This window comes from Calonectris borealis, chromosome 2 (genome assembly GCF_964195595.1).
Source record: "Calonectris borealis chromosome 2, bCalBor7.hap1.2, whole genome shotgun sequence".
Lineage (NCBI taxonomy): Eukaryota > Metazoa > Chordata > Aves > Procellariiformes > Procellariidae > Calonectris > Calonectris borealis.
The window spans coordinates 59,204,673-59,219,365 of NC_134313.1; the positions used below are offsets into that span (position 1 = coordinate 59,204,673).

Sequence of the window (14,693 nt, forward strand, 5' to 3'; positions counted from 1 at the left end):
GGAGAGGGAGGGACAAAGGGGACAGGGGAAATAAGCTCAGCGTACAGACTGGGGAAAGGTCTGATGTCCTTAGCCAGGTGCAAGGAAGAAAAGGTGTATATTTTCTACCTATGGCCTTTCTGGCTCTGCTTTATATGTTTCTTTCCAAGTTTCTTTATTTATGACCTTTTCCTTGTCCCACTCTGTAAAATTTTCAGACACGATTCAGAGGAATCTGTTTTTATTCATTTATAAGCTTTATAGCAATTTTTATCGCGGTAGCGGGTCTGCATAAGGCATGGATATGTGTGAAAATCACCACCATGGCGCTGCACCCCTTAAAACTCTACCCAGCTGTAGGCACTCGTACTGGCAAATTTAAAGCATGTAATTTGAAGAATTTTGGAAGGAAGTTAAATATAAACACATTTCCAACAACAATTGCTACACAGTAGTATCTGAGTATTAGTAAGGCAAAATACATCGGCTCCTGGTTTCAGAATTGGTGTGGGGGCCTGTGGCCTCTGGGGGCTCCGGTGGCAGGCCTGGCTGCTCGGCACCGTTGGTTTTTAGTGGGGGGGAGCGGTGGATGAGGGCTGGCAGGACATATCTTGTAGGAAATTCTCCTTCCTTCAGCTCAGGTACGTTCTTTGTCCTCCCAAGCTCTTCACGGAGGCAGTGTGCTCGTGCACTCCTTGTTTAGGCTGTTCCCCAGCCGCATTTTGGTGGTTTGTACACAGGGCTCTCCAGTGCTGATGTTTTGTTTTAATACATCCCCAGTGTCTAGGTAACCCCTGTTAAAGCAGTGGCCCAGGCTCCCTGGTTACTGCTGGTTTTTAAAAATCTGAACCTTGGAGGTGGAGAAGCTGCTGCTCAAACACACGAATAGCGCGTTTGGCTCCTCGCTGAAAACTGTCGTCCTGACCCCCGCAGTATGGGGACGCCAGCATTAAATATTCCCGCGTGTGTTATAGGAAGGTAAATGTACTTTCATTGCTGTCCCAGGGGATTTTTTTTTCCCCTCTGAACCAGTGCTAAGTAACATGCTATATTCAGAATGAGTTTTGAGCAGTTGAGCAGGGGTGAAAATACTGCATTTGGCCTCAAATGAGAGAACTACAGAGCTGTCAGGGGACAAAAAAAATTTAACATTTTGAAAATACATCCTTTGACATACTTTATACGTAACCAGGTATCTCCAGAACATTGTAGGCAGCTTACAACCATAGGCGTCAGTGGAATCAAGCGAACACTTTGTGAAAGAACACTTATTTTACTGAACACAAGAAAAAGATTGAACGTTGGGTTGGTAGGGTGGTGTGCTCTCTACTACCCACGTCTGGGTGGCACTGAAAGCGTTTGTACGTTGTCCCTCATTGACAGCATATAACATTTAGTCCTAGAAAGAGCACGTCAGCGTGGGAGTCTGATCCCCCTCTCACACCCTTGCAGTTGGTAACTGCTGTGTGCAGACCATGCAGAGATGTTAATGCGCTCGTTAACAGCGTACTGAGGCCGTGCTGCTCGAAGGGAGCGCACTGGAAGGGATGAGGGCAAGCGTGGCAGTAGCAGCTGGAGGCTGCACATACAGATGCAGGTCTCGGATCCCTGCAATAGGCCAGGGCCGAACTCCTCTGAGGCTTGCAAGGTTGAAAAAGTGCAGCAGTTGTTGGAAGGCAGGCTGGAGCATCATTTGGAGGACAATTTTTTTTTTCTCCAAGGAAAAAGAAAGTCTGGTCTCTCCTTGCTGCATCTGAGTGGCAGCATTATACCACTCCCATAGAGAACAGTTCTGCAGGAAAAAAAAATGTAAAGCAGCTATTGTATCAAAAATAGAACCTCTATTGCACTTTTTACTGTTTTAAAATTAGTATCATCATGAATGGCCCTGCACACCACTGTCCTTTCAGCCCTTGGGTTCCTAAGGGACTGATTTCCCCCAAACTTTACAAGACAACACTCTCCCCAAATCTTGCTGGGGGATTTGGAGGCCTGTATCCTGGAGGCAGACAAATACAATCTACATTTTAATTGAGCTTCAGCATCTTGCCACCATTGCAGTAATTTGTAAAACTTTTTTTCCTCGTTTCAGTATTGTTCGGTGTACTTCATGCTTTAAGTATGGTCTGAACAACTTACTCATCAATTGACTAGGTTATTATTTCTCATGAGGGAAATCCTTGAACTAGGTATTGAGTGTAGCTTAGCAAGAAGACAATAATTTTTAGTATACATTTGGAAGCCCCCTGTTTAATTAGTGTTGAATATCTAATGTTACCTATGTTATCTGCAATTTCTTGTTGATCTAGTTATGTAAATCAGGGCTTCTAAATGTCTATAGTTTTGCATATCTGTAGCTGTAGGTATCTAAAAGGTCAATTCCACATGTATTAAAAATATATAGTGTAGTCACAGTGTCTTTTCTTGTTTAGCCATTATAATTTGTAATAAAATTCAGAAAAGATTTATAAAAATTATTATCCCAAGAATCAACCTGCTTTCATAACATTCCATATATATTCTTCAAGATAATGATTTAGAATGGGTCCTGTAGTAGTACAGAACAAAATTATGGGTTTTTAAGATTCTGGAGAATTTTAACAAGATAACCACGGATGAAGTGATGGTGGAGCTTAAGTTAGCAATCTAAAAAGTTGTGCAATAGCCTTGCGAAAATGTAATTCTGCGTGGCCTGATGTTTGCTGGATTTGTGCTTGTTTTATCATTCTTGGGAACCTGTCCACTCTAGTGATAATTCCACCATGTTCTGGTCTCAATAATGATACCAAGTCTTCAGCCGGCTTGATAGGTGCGCTAAGTAAAGGTAACTTCAGGGGCCTTCAGCTTCAAGAAGCCGAAGCAGTAGGGTGCTCTTCTCTGCCGCTATTACCTTCACAACTGGGAGTTTTTCAGTTTTGTGTTGCAGATTTAAAACGAGTTCAAAAATTTGCCACATGATGGCACCAAAAAAGAAGAGGAAAAAAAATCCTGGGAGAGGTGTGTGTCAGACTGCAGTGCTGTCAGCAGCGCAGATGAGCTGCAGTGATGTGCAAATGGTAACAGCTTGTGCAAATGATGATAGTGTCAGTGGCTCTTGCAAGGTAGTAATATACTGACCTGTAACACTAGCCATAACTTTTTTTATCTTTGTTTCAAGTTCGTGATGCATGTCGGACTAGACCACAGACCTTCCTTCTTTTTATTTAATTTTTTTTTTAATGATCTATATACGGAATTTCTATATACAGGTTTCTTGGTACTCCCTAAGTCTATAGACCGCTGAGATGTGAAACTTCTCGTGGCACAGCGCCTGACCCTTCTTTTCCTCACTCTTTCCACAGAGGATAAGTACGGCGAGCGGAGACGGCAGGCACTACTGCTACCCACACTTTACGTGTGCAGTGGACACAGAAAATATCCGCAGAGTGTTCAACGACTGTCGAGACATCATTCAAAGGATGCATCTCCGCCAGTACGAACTCTTGTGAGGGGATCACTGTGGAACCTGTGGTTTTAAATTCTTTGCTCCTTACTCTTTCTCTTGATACTACCCCACACAGGGTGGAAGAATATACTATAGAAATGTCAGTCTCTTCACTTTGTTTACTTTAATTATTTAACCTTAAAGCTGATTTGAAGCAAGTTTGGGTTGTTTTTCCTTCATGCTTTTTGGGACTATTTTTGTGCTTTATTTTGACATGCCACTTCTTCGTCATTCCACTAAGCCCTTCGGCTACCTCTGTTCCCTTAGGCTTTGTTTTTTCAACTGAACATGGCCTGCTAAATTTTTTCCAGCAGGTTAACGTCAGTTCAAACTGGTATGTCAGCTGGATGACACTAAAGTCATGCCTATCCCTCTGTGTGGGTTTCCTTTTTAACATGACATTGAAGAGTACTTGATGGGTGAAAAAAAGATTAATGCACTTTGTATCAGGTTATTAAATACTGTTGAGGAAGTAGACACACAATGTAGCAGCACCACAATATTTATTACTCTGTCACAGTTTTTAGCATTTCTGAGTTGCAGGTCAACTGATAAAGTGACCTCCTCTTTTAAGCCGTTACTGGCACAGGAAGTAGAGTAGATAATGAGAGGAATAGTGAAGACAAAGCAATTTTTCTGGGGTTTTGGAGCTAAGTGTCTCTGCACACCTCAGGCATTTGAATTACAGCTACTTTTCAGCCTGTTGCATCTAGGCAGAAAATTTACCACCCTCACTTACGTTATTTGTGCTGTCCACAAATGATCCTTTTAGTTCAGATCATTCTTGGACAACAGTCCTCTCCCTATATATATTTTTTTGTTTTACTGCTGGTTTATTATATTGTACAGACTGTAAAATGTAATATTATTTTGTACAACTTTATTGAAGAAAAATACTTGTAGAAGATCTTTGTGCCTTGATTATGGCTGTACCTGTAAAATGAGCTAAGATGTAAGTATGTTTTTGATTGCGCTGTACAGCTTGATGTCAACCTTACCTGCAGCAGTGACTGGAGGTAAGAACTTTATCTGTAGAGTTTAGGGGTTTTTTTCTGGTTTATATAAAAATGCTCTTTAGTATAAAAATTATAAATTATGCAAATTAACCACTTACCTTTCCAAGTAAGGTATTACAGTCACCGGATGTTGCAGCAAACATGCCTTTCTCTTTTGAAGTCTCAGCTTTAAAACATTGGAATTCATTCAAGTGTCCAAATTGCAACCTGGTGTTGTTCTAATGGGAACCAAGGATTATTTTTTTTTCCTTTATATTTAGAAAATATGTTTGGTAATTCTTTGGTCATTCATAGAACTTCACAATTGCACAGACCGATTGTGAATGTGTAAAGCACCATTATATAGAGCTCTTCAATCTTTGTACCAACAGCGGCTTTCATTGTGCAAGTAAATAGCGAGAAAGAAGAAAAAAAAAAAAAAGGTGTATAAACCCTTGTGTCTGGCCTAAGAGAATTACAAGATGACGTTTTTATTTCTCTTTTAATAAAGAGACACATTAGAAAATTGTTTTATTTTAAATATTGTAGAATCAAAATGTGTGAATATTTCTCAAACTTGAATAATTTATGCAAATGACATTCTCAAAACAAGTTGTGGTACAGTACAATATATAAAAAGCAAGAATTGCTGTAGCAATAAGGCATGTCCTTTTTAGTAACTATAACACTGCTTTATATTTTATACATAGGTGTTTTATGTCTGTGACTATATACTTTTCCTGTGTCCAAGATAACCTGTACAAATGTCTAAAATTACAGTTGCAATAACAGAAACCTAGAGAAGTGTTAGACTACATTACTTTATAGAGTGTTGTATCACACTTTGGACCATTCCCCCCCACTTCATTTTAAATTTAGGGAGAGATAAAGAGCTAACACATTCCCCACCTTGGCATATAAATCAGCAGGTTCGATTAACTTTTTACTATAAGCATCGTTATTAGTCATAAACCCCAATCAGTCATCTTTTTAAATTCAGACTGCAGACAAATTGAGAACTTGTTTCTATTGGATGATAAACAATCCCATTTTAGATACTATAATATGACCATTTCCTCTTCCCAGAAATGTGTGTACTTCGATATCTGTATGTTCAACTTAGTTATCAGATATTTCCCAGAAAGTGAAAGGCTGGGTGGAATAAGCTAGTAATAAACAAAATTCCCAAATGCAAAGATTCTCTCACTTCCCATGCCAAAGAAAGTAACAGAGCGAATAACAAAAGATACAGTCTTTTCTTTAAAAGCAACCCCCTGCCCAGCAGTTCAGGCTAGAGCTCCCAGCCGCTGCAGGAGTGTCAGCAGGGAAACTGGTCCTGGTGTGAAATAGTCCCTCTGGTTTTTCTGGGGCGGGTGGGGAGAAGCAGTAGGTTTGTCGCCTCGTCCCTCGTACACAGCACGCGAAGACGCCGAGCTCAGATTTTACATTCTCCGCGCTGCCCTCCAGGCGGGGGCCTGTGGCCCAGCTCTGCCATGCGTTGCGGCGCGGCTGGTGGCCTCCGCCTCCCCGTGGAAGAGCTAGTGCAGTTCAAAATGTGACTCTACAGTAAGTTAACAGAACTTGGCAGCCCTGCAGGAATCTAAAATAACGCGCATTCCTATCCCTATCTGTCCGTAGACTGAGGGCCAAGGCATAGGATAATGTTACTGCAGCTGTATTTGACCTTCCTTCTTGCAGAAGATCGGCAACTGGAGGGCCCCTCACCACACAGATCTCTGGGATGCAATAGGGCCCTCTTTTTTTAAGCTCATCATAGCACATCTTTTTAAAAATAGCAGCTTAAGGTGTCACCCTAATTTTTTTTTAAGCAGGTTTCAAGTGTGTATCAGCAAACTGGATCCACGAGCTTCTTCCCGTTGTTGTCTGGTAGACGATAACTGCAAATTGTAGTCAGCTAGCAATTTAATGTGTCAGGAACTGGAAGATTTCTTGTCCCAAACCACAGTCCCTTACATATGGCATCCTAAAAAGGTTACGGAAATCCGCATCTCTCAGTGCTGATGTATCTAGCTTCTGCCTGACCCTAACAAACAGAAGTATGACATTAGAAGGGCCATGCAGCAATAAAACAGAGAAACGTTTCCAGTTTGCAGGACTGAGCCTCCACCAGGGTAAGACACTAGTGCAGATAAGTGATGAGGCTATAGGATTTACATAATGTACAGTTACACTTTTAATATACATATTTGATACAAAAATTATAGCAGGAAAAGGACTCATTTGATTGTAGAATACAGTATTTTTGTACAGCATGAAACGTTCATTTCAGTTAATTATTTATCCTGTAGTAGTCATATCGGCTGTATAGGACTTCTATGGTATGTGTAAATGCAACCTGCCTTCAGACTAGCAATCAAATTAGGTCATTTGCTGGCATGAATATAGTCTGATGTTTGACTGTTCTCAGCTTTGGTATTTCAGTGACTGAATGCAGATGTCTGGCTCTTCATACTGCTTTATGCTTACTGATTAAACGCTGAGCAAAATAAAATGGTGGCGTGAGAAGCTGAAAATGAGCTAGTATCAGGACTACAAGCAGAGCACCTGCTGCACAGTATATAGCAAAGACTCTGCTCTCGTACGGAAGGAAGCATTTTTGGAGGGAGAAGTCAGTTGGTGTTATGCTGCCCTGGAAAAGAAATGAAGACTGTCACTTTGCTGTTACAGTGAGCTCTGAATCAGGAGTAACACCACGGCTGTCAGATCTCTGATTTCCAAATTCTGTGTTGGGTGGCAGGGGTTGGGGCCCGTTTCCCAGTACCAGTGCCTTCTCCAGGGGGCTGAAGAGTCCGTACCTTGCGGTGCTGGGCACTAACTGGAATATTCACCAGGCCAACATTAGCCCAGAGGCCAATCTTCCCTATATTCCATCTAGCGTAAATAGAGAGCTGGGCTCCTCATCTGATCTGCCTTCAAGAGAAGCCTAACTTTAGCTGCTGTAAATCCACCTGGAAGGACCCTTCCCGGGCTAAAGTTAGGTTCTGTGAATGTGCCCCTTCCTTCCCCCAGGTCCTCCTCCTACCCAGTACGTGCTGCAAAAAACACGTTGGCTAATCCAATTTACGAACATGAACTTCCACAACAAAGAACTTCATTGGGTTTTGGCTTGACTTTGCAGTTCAAATTAAAGTTTACAACGGACGGAGGCCGAGTTAAAACAGTAGTGAAGATGATGCAACTCTAATTAGCCAACCTCTTGTTTTGCAGTGAAGATGCACTGTCTGGCGTGTGCGGAGAGCATGTGTAGTTTGAAGGCAGCTACTCTCAGGAATACGGAATAAACAGAGCTACTTTCAACAAGAAATATTAACTGTTGCATAAAATGAATTTAAAAGTTTGGGGTTATCTGTGTATTGAGCAGCCTAAACTCAACAGCAGTAAAAATACATGAAAGATTTCCCCCCCAAGTCACAGACTACTCTGTAAACAGACTGTAGGTTTTGCTCCTTACTGCAAGTTTCTAGGAGTTCTGTTTTAATTTTGAACTGGGAAACTATGTGATTTACCTCTAAGGATATACTGAGCACTGGAACTGCCTGCGAGAGCATAACCAACACGCTGTATAAAATGTGAATTGGAAACGAGGCGGCAGACTATTGGCGTGTGACAAACGTTTTCACTGTGTGAAGCGGTTAATGCACAAGTTTGAAAACCATGATCACCATGCAGGAATTTGAGGTGGATACGGTCTTGTTTTCATAGCTGGTAAATCAACCAAGCCAAACTAGTCTTTCTACTGTTCAGTGCACAATACTGATTATTTTTACAAGTCAATAGTTTACAATGCACCCTCTTTATAAGAAAATGTTAGATGCTTGTACCCAGATACTAATTAGATCATTAACAGCACTGCTTTGTACCACACAGAACATGTGGCTCCCACAGATGTACTTTATAAAGTGGATGCAGTGTACTGAGTGGGTTGGGTGGGTAGGCAATTTTTTTTATTTTTCGTTTTTACAGGTAGAATCAGTTTTAAAATATAGCTGACTGCCATGTTGATTTATTTATGAAAGTTATCTGACAAAAATAAAAAAAATTAAAACTTACCATGATGAAACTAGGATTGTTTCTATTCCTCCAACTGAATGACGGGACGCTGATTTCTGGAATTTTCCCAGCGTGCAGCACTTCACAAGCACTATGTGTATGCCCACTGAGAATCAAACGGGGATGAAACCACCATATCAGCTAGAACACAAAATGGTAAAGCACAAAAATTAAGTCATAACTAAAAAGAAATTGAGCTTAAAACTCTTTTTTTTCTTCTAACAATCAAATTATGGCAATTCTAATATTCTTACAAAGTGTTGCGTAAACTTCTGTTTTCCAGTAAGACATGTTGATACTGTAATATTAATCCTACCCATTTGGCCCTCATCCCAAATACTGGACATCTTTTTTTGGCCATACAGATCAGAAAAACAAAGGCAATAGCATGCTGCTGACATCACAAACAGAAAAACCTTGGGTTTAGTAAAGCAGTGCTTCTTTCTTGTCTAAGGGAGAATCTTGCACTGCCAGTCTTGAGTGAAGACATTTATGCAGAAGGAAACAAACGCTGACCGTTAGATTTTTAGGGAATACTTTGACTTCACGTTTTCTTGTAGTTACTAATTCAGCAAAAGCAGTGCTTTCGAAGTGTTGGAAAACAGTGGCTTTCTATGAGGTTTGTCAATAAACTACACAGCACATAAAGTACAAAACGCTGAACCGGAGGTAACAGCACTGCAGCAGACTTGAGAGCGCCAGGACTTACGGCCTGTACCTGGGAAGCCCAGCAGAATCAAGGCCATGATGGCGATGATCCTCAGGGGAGCAGCTCTAACAAGCAACCTCTCAAAGGCCTCATTAAAGCGGGAGCAGCTGTGGTCTGTCTGTCTCAGCTAACATCCTTTCCAAAATTTTTTGATGTATAGATATCTATACTGGTGTGTCCCCGCCTCCCACCCACCGATACTTAAGTTCCTAATATATCGAACCTTTCGTGATGCTTCTTGAGACAGTACATCGTACTTTTCTTTAAATGGGATGTTCTTCTCCTCTGGAGGAGCAGAATCTTCTCCGCTGCATTCAGCATCACTTTTCCGATAGAGGGGGTAATGCTGGGAGACATTCAAAGCAAGGATCAGTTGTTAACGATCCAGCCTTCCTGGAACAGTAATAAATACACTAAAAACATGTCAACACGTCGCCTCACCCCACCTCTAACACACCTGTAAAAGGATGGGTTCTGAAGCTGGAAGCTTTTCCACATCACTACACCTTTTGTCGGAATGATTCGGTTTCTGTGAATAAAATCAATCCATACATATTGTCTTCACCTACGTGTACCATAGGGGTGGGGAAGGGAATTAAACAATAGCTAGGTTTTGAGGGGTTGGGGATTTTTTGTTGTTCTGTTTTTTGCAAAAAGCAGTATCAGCTCAGAGTACGGTGTTTAAATACTGTCCACTGTATAAACTTTTAAGAACCTCTGCTGGGGATGGAAGGGGAAATGCTCTAATTCCCCTTTCTGTGTATGCTGTAAATATGGTTGCACTCTCTCTGAATGCAGAAAGCAACAGCAGACTCTCACCGCACAAACAAGGCAAAAGAGATTTAGGGCAGCCCAACAGAGAGAGCAGTTAGAGTCTAGCAATTTTTCCACTGCGGGCTGGTTTCCTGATTGACTGCCAGCCCAGTCAATCATGCTGCCTACCGTGCGTCCAGTCGGTCTATGAAAAAGGGATGAGGAATGAAATAAAAGAAGCAATAGGATTTGATGAAAAAATACTACAATTAAAACATTACTAGGCTATCAAGACAGGACTCCAGTAGAATCAAAACTAAAAGAACAGGCTAGCTCGAAGGATATAAAACAGAACAATACGCATAAATATAAATGCAGGTATTATTATGTATCTTAAGTCAAAGGGAGGGTTACAGAACTTCTGCCATTCCTTGGAACAGAGGAAATGGCACCCTCTGTTTGTTGGCAGCACTTACAAGGAAGTTAACATCGTTAACACAGAGCAACGCAGTTAATAGTTAAGTAAAAACGATAAGAGGCAAATGAGGAGAAGAAAATTGCTAACAAGTTGCAGTATGAATTGGAAGCAGATTTTTTTCAGGAGAGTCTTAGTTATATCCTGACTATTGCTGCAGTATCAGAATTCCCATTGCAGCAGCAGAGTTGCTGGCTGTAATCAGATCTTTAATAAACTCTTACCTGCTGGGAGCAGTTCAGTTTGTGAGAAAGCGCCACAAGCTTTGCCTCTGAGGGACGGCAGACAGCACAGCCGTCACCCTCCATGGCTACGCTGTTCACTATGACAAAGCTGGAAAACACCAGGGAGCGGGCAAAGAGAAGGGAAGTGGGGAGGACAGGAAGGCGTTTGCTATTCATGCACATGCGTGGATAAACTTTATTTTATAAAATGGAAGTGTTCCAAAGTTGGACACAGGTCAGCAAAACAGCAGAACGTAACAGCTTCCAAAATCATGTGCTATAAATCCTCTTTTGAGTATCTGTACTGTTAGCTGTTTCTCTACCTGGTAGGCTGCTTTATAATCAGTTGTTAATTAGGCTGCACAATATACTGTATGCTATGCTTCATGTTTACACTTCAAGATTTTTTTTATATTACAACAGATACTTACGTGGTATTCTAGTGGAATGTTAGAAGCCCACTAAGCTGAATTCTGAGGGAAAGGAGAACTTGCTGCTCTCCCCACATACATTTTAGACCTCAGAGACATAATTTTAGACATTCTATTTCTTCAGAACAACTGAAAAGCAAAACAGCACTGCATTCAGCTGGCTACCCTGAACAAACTTAAGTTTCGTACTCTGCGGTCTCTCACACAGAAAACAGGCTTTTATTTGTAATAGAAAAAGATCTCCCTGTAGATTTCAAATCAACTTTGAACTTCCGCCACAAGATTCATACCTGTTCAGTCACTTATTCAGGACTCAAGAGATATATTCCCAGTTCAATTCAGTACGTTTTACAGACATAAATTAGCTGAATGCCTCCACTTAAGAGATACTGGTCAAAACCAAAAAAAAACATTAATTCTTTTTTATCAAATTAAGCTGCTTTTATACCATAGATTTGTTACAAAATAGTTTATCCGGGAACATTTCACTAATAATGCAGCTCGTTTCAGTTAATGAATATGATACTAGAAATACAATCTGCGACTGCATGCAAGAATTCTGCTGTGCTGTTTTATCAAAGGGGACACGGAGATATTCCTTAATAACTATTTTTTAAAACAGCTGAAATACATATCTAGAGGACCCCACATCTGCACGATAAACAATAGCATTATACTGAGCATTCATGAAGCTGATAGATCTTCCTAAAAAAGACACACCGTTTCTAGACCTGTTCAGAATATTTTTAATATTTGCTTAATTAAGGGAACCAGTGGAAGCCTGTAGGTTTGGGATTTTACATTTGCATGAGTGATTATAACCTGACGGCATAAGTGCCAAATGCAGGGTGGCAATGGGTCTTCCCTTCATATATCTGAGGTTTAAAGACAAATGCCTTTCCACAAACCCACTCCTGCTTTCCCTCATCAGGTTCCTGCATGCTATCTAAAAGTAACAAAAGGGCACAGGGCAGACAACTGCAGCCACAGACGCACAACGATGAGAACAAGCTCCGTAACAGGGTCTACTCTAAGCCAAAACCAGCTTGTGCATTATTACCCCACCCAGTGGAAAAACTGTGGACAAGCAACTGTTATGTTCCCAAAGTCCTCGAACAAGAGTTAAGTTCTACAGACTAAAGAAGTTATTAAAAGTAATGAAACTCTTAACTTGTAAGCACAGAGGGGGGTTTGTTTGTGTTTCTTTACTGAATCCTATTCTTCTGTTATGTTTACAGCCATGGGTCATTACCAGCGGCAAGGAAGTAAAAAGGCAAACCAGAGAATTTGATTCTGACTCCACAGTACTTTTCCATTTAAAAGGAAATTGTTACAGCTAGGAAATCACCTAGCTCAAAGTCCAGCTTCCACTCCATATCAAACTACAGGTTTGTACAAAGTGTTTGATGTTTAACATATCACAAGCTAGACACAAAGTTTAAAAAAAAAAATAGGCTCAAAGTTAAGCATTCCCATACTATTTCATTAGAACCCGAAGTTCATTAGAACTTCCAGTTCTCGGGTTTCATCACTCGGGTCTGCTAGCTCAGTAATCACTACTCTAAACATTGAAAAAAAAATTAAATATACTCACTTTATTCCTTTTCGAGTTATTAGCTTTCCTGAAGTAAAGTTGAAAACCTTTTCAAATCGCTTTACCTTGTAAGTAGTCATTCTGTGCCACAGAGCAAAAATACAACTGAGGTAAGAAACTGGCATTGTAAATCATCTGACACAGTTACTTTACGGTTTGCAGACCATTCATGCAGCTTGCTGCTCCGTTACCTAGATCACACGTTCACTCAGCAAACTCACGGGGATGCTGACACCCATAGTGTACGCTGTCCCAGTCACACAGCGTAAGCACAGCCATCCTACAGCGGTACAGCAGAGCGAGGGCACTCACGCTCTTCTGTGCCAAGATAAGGGGAAAGGGAATATGCTCAGACAAGAGGCCCAACACAAGGAAAAGCAGCTTCAAGGCTTCTCTGCCAATGCAGAAAGACCAGCTCTGAACAACTTCACGTATGCTCGGAGAAGCACAAAAGTAGCCTGGAAACTGTTCTAAAACATATTCTTAGGCGCACTGTGCACAGGCGGATACCTTGTAAGATCGTGCTCTAAATTACTATCCCTTCTAATTTGGTTATGATCAAAAACTTTCTGTATAAACACACAAGAGGTCACTCAGACACAAAACCAGTTACTGTACGCATGCCGACGTTTCATTCTTGGCACTTGCGTACTCCTTTCACTGACAAGACTTACTCATAGTGAAATCCAATGTCATGGTTCCCAACAATAACCACCAGCTCAGTAGAAACTGGATGCTTAAACATTTTACGAAATCTCCTGACATCATCTGCCCATGCCTGCACGAAAAAACATAAATGGAGAAATGAATGCTGTTCGACAGTATCGAAGGGGACCACTAGTATATAATACAGAATCACACACTCAGTCAGATATTTACATTTTATAAGTTTTATAAGAGGGGGAAAAGTGCCAAGATATTACCAAAATGAAACAGAATCACATTTCAACTCATATCTAAAACACTAGAAATTCTACCAGTAGGACAACTACACTGATACTAAACAAAACCTTGCATACCTAGTCTGCTGTCTTCTGCCATCCATTTCCTTCAAGAAATCCTCATTTTTTGAAATAAGAGAGGTATTGATGTCATACCTGAGGTGAGCTCCATTTTCCTTCGTCAAAGGCATCTCCCAGAATAAAAACAATATCTGGCTGCAGTAACCATAAGGCAGTTTGGAAAGATCTCTCCATTTGCCATTCCCTGAAAGGAAAACACATACCGAGCCATCACTGCCTAACTTCTGGATCCTCAACTCTGAATACACAAACACAGCCTGGCAGGAACGGGAAAATGGCTCCTACACACTGAAAGCGCTAATATGAAATTCAAATTAAATACGTAGAAATCAGGTTTAAGTACAGTAGGCGCATCTTACCTGGCGGGTAATTCCACCACAATACAATCAGGACCAACTCATGCAAGAAGTAATACCAGCTTGTTTATTTTTCATCACAATTCCATTAAGCAGCAATTAATTATTGAACATGTTTTACTACGCTATTGTTTCTGCAAAAGTTTATAATGTTCATATCATGGTAGAATTAGTTCTTTCTTTCAGCATTCTGCTTTTTCTTCTTTTGGACTAACAGAAACATGGGTTTGTAGGCATAAGATTGGATTATCTTTGGCTTTAAATGTGATTTTGCCTCCGATTTTTCTACTACAGAGACAAACTTCTACCAGCTTCCTTATCTCTGCAATTAAAGGAATTAACTATTGGGACATCCAAGTTATCTGGCTCATTTTTAAGGCATTCTATAAAATAGTTACATACTGGAAAAGACTATCTGACCCATCGAAATGCTCAGGCATCTACGCCCACATACTACCTGAACATTCAAGGCTGCACTGCCTCAGTAAGTCCCATTCATTAACCTTTCAACACTGGTTTTATTATCCAGCGCCGATCCAGATAGGCAAGTCAGAGGCAGCATGCATGCCTCTTGTAAGAACAAGTACCACAACATTGGTT

General features: G+C 40.8%; 2 protein-coding genes across 10 annotated transcripts in view; one reads left to right on the forward strand and one right to left on the reverse strand.

Moving 5' to 3' along the window:
* Positions 1 to 8,543, forward strand: part of GNAL (G protein subunit alpha L) — a 206,087-nt gene extending 197,544 nt beyond the window's left edge. For all 4 annotated transcript variants that reach the window (XM_075142103.1, XM_075142104.1, XM_075142105.1 and 1 more), the window contains one exon: positions 3,321 to 8,543. In XM_075142103.1, coding sequence (XP_074998204.1) covers positions 3,321 to 3,467 — 147 coding nt within the window. In that variant the 3' untranslated portion in view covers positions 3,468 to 8,543. The remainder of the gene's footprint in view (positions 1 to 3,320) is intronic.
* The window catches only part of MPPE1 (metallophosphoesterase 1), a 31,945-nt gene continuing 23,152 nt past the window's right edge, over positions 5,901 to 14,693 (reverse strand). For 4 of the 6 annotated variants that reach the window (XM_075142110.1, XM_075142108.1, XM_075142109.1 and 1 more), the window contains 8 exons: positions 13,813 to 13,921; positions 13,390 to 13,493; positions 12,716 to 12,796; positions 10,691 to 10,799; positions 9,696 to 9,767; positions 9,462 to 9,584; positions 8,530 to 8,670; positions 6,836 to 7,108 (listed from right to left, as the gene is read on the reverse strand). In XM_075142110.1, coding sequence (XP_074998211.1) covers positions 6,926 to 7,108; positions 8,530 to 8,670; positions 9,462 to 9,584; positions 9,696 to 9,767; positions 10,691 to 10,799; positions 12,716 to 12,796; positions 13,390 to 13,493; positions 13,813 to 13,921 — 922 coding nt within the window. In that variant the 3' untranslated portion in view covers positions 6,836 to 6,925. Of the gene's footprint in view, positions 5,997 to 6,835; positions 7,109 to 8,529; positions 8,671 to 9,461; positions 9,585 to 9,695; positions 9,768 to 10,690; positions 10,800 to 12,715; positions 12,797 to 13,389; positions 13,494 to 13,812; positions 13,922 to 14,693 lie in introns of those variants that run through there. The other 2 variants (XM_075142113.1, XM_075142112.1) reach the window with 2 other exon arrangements.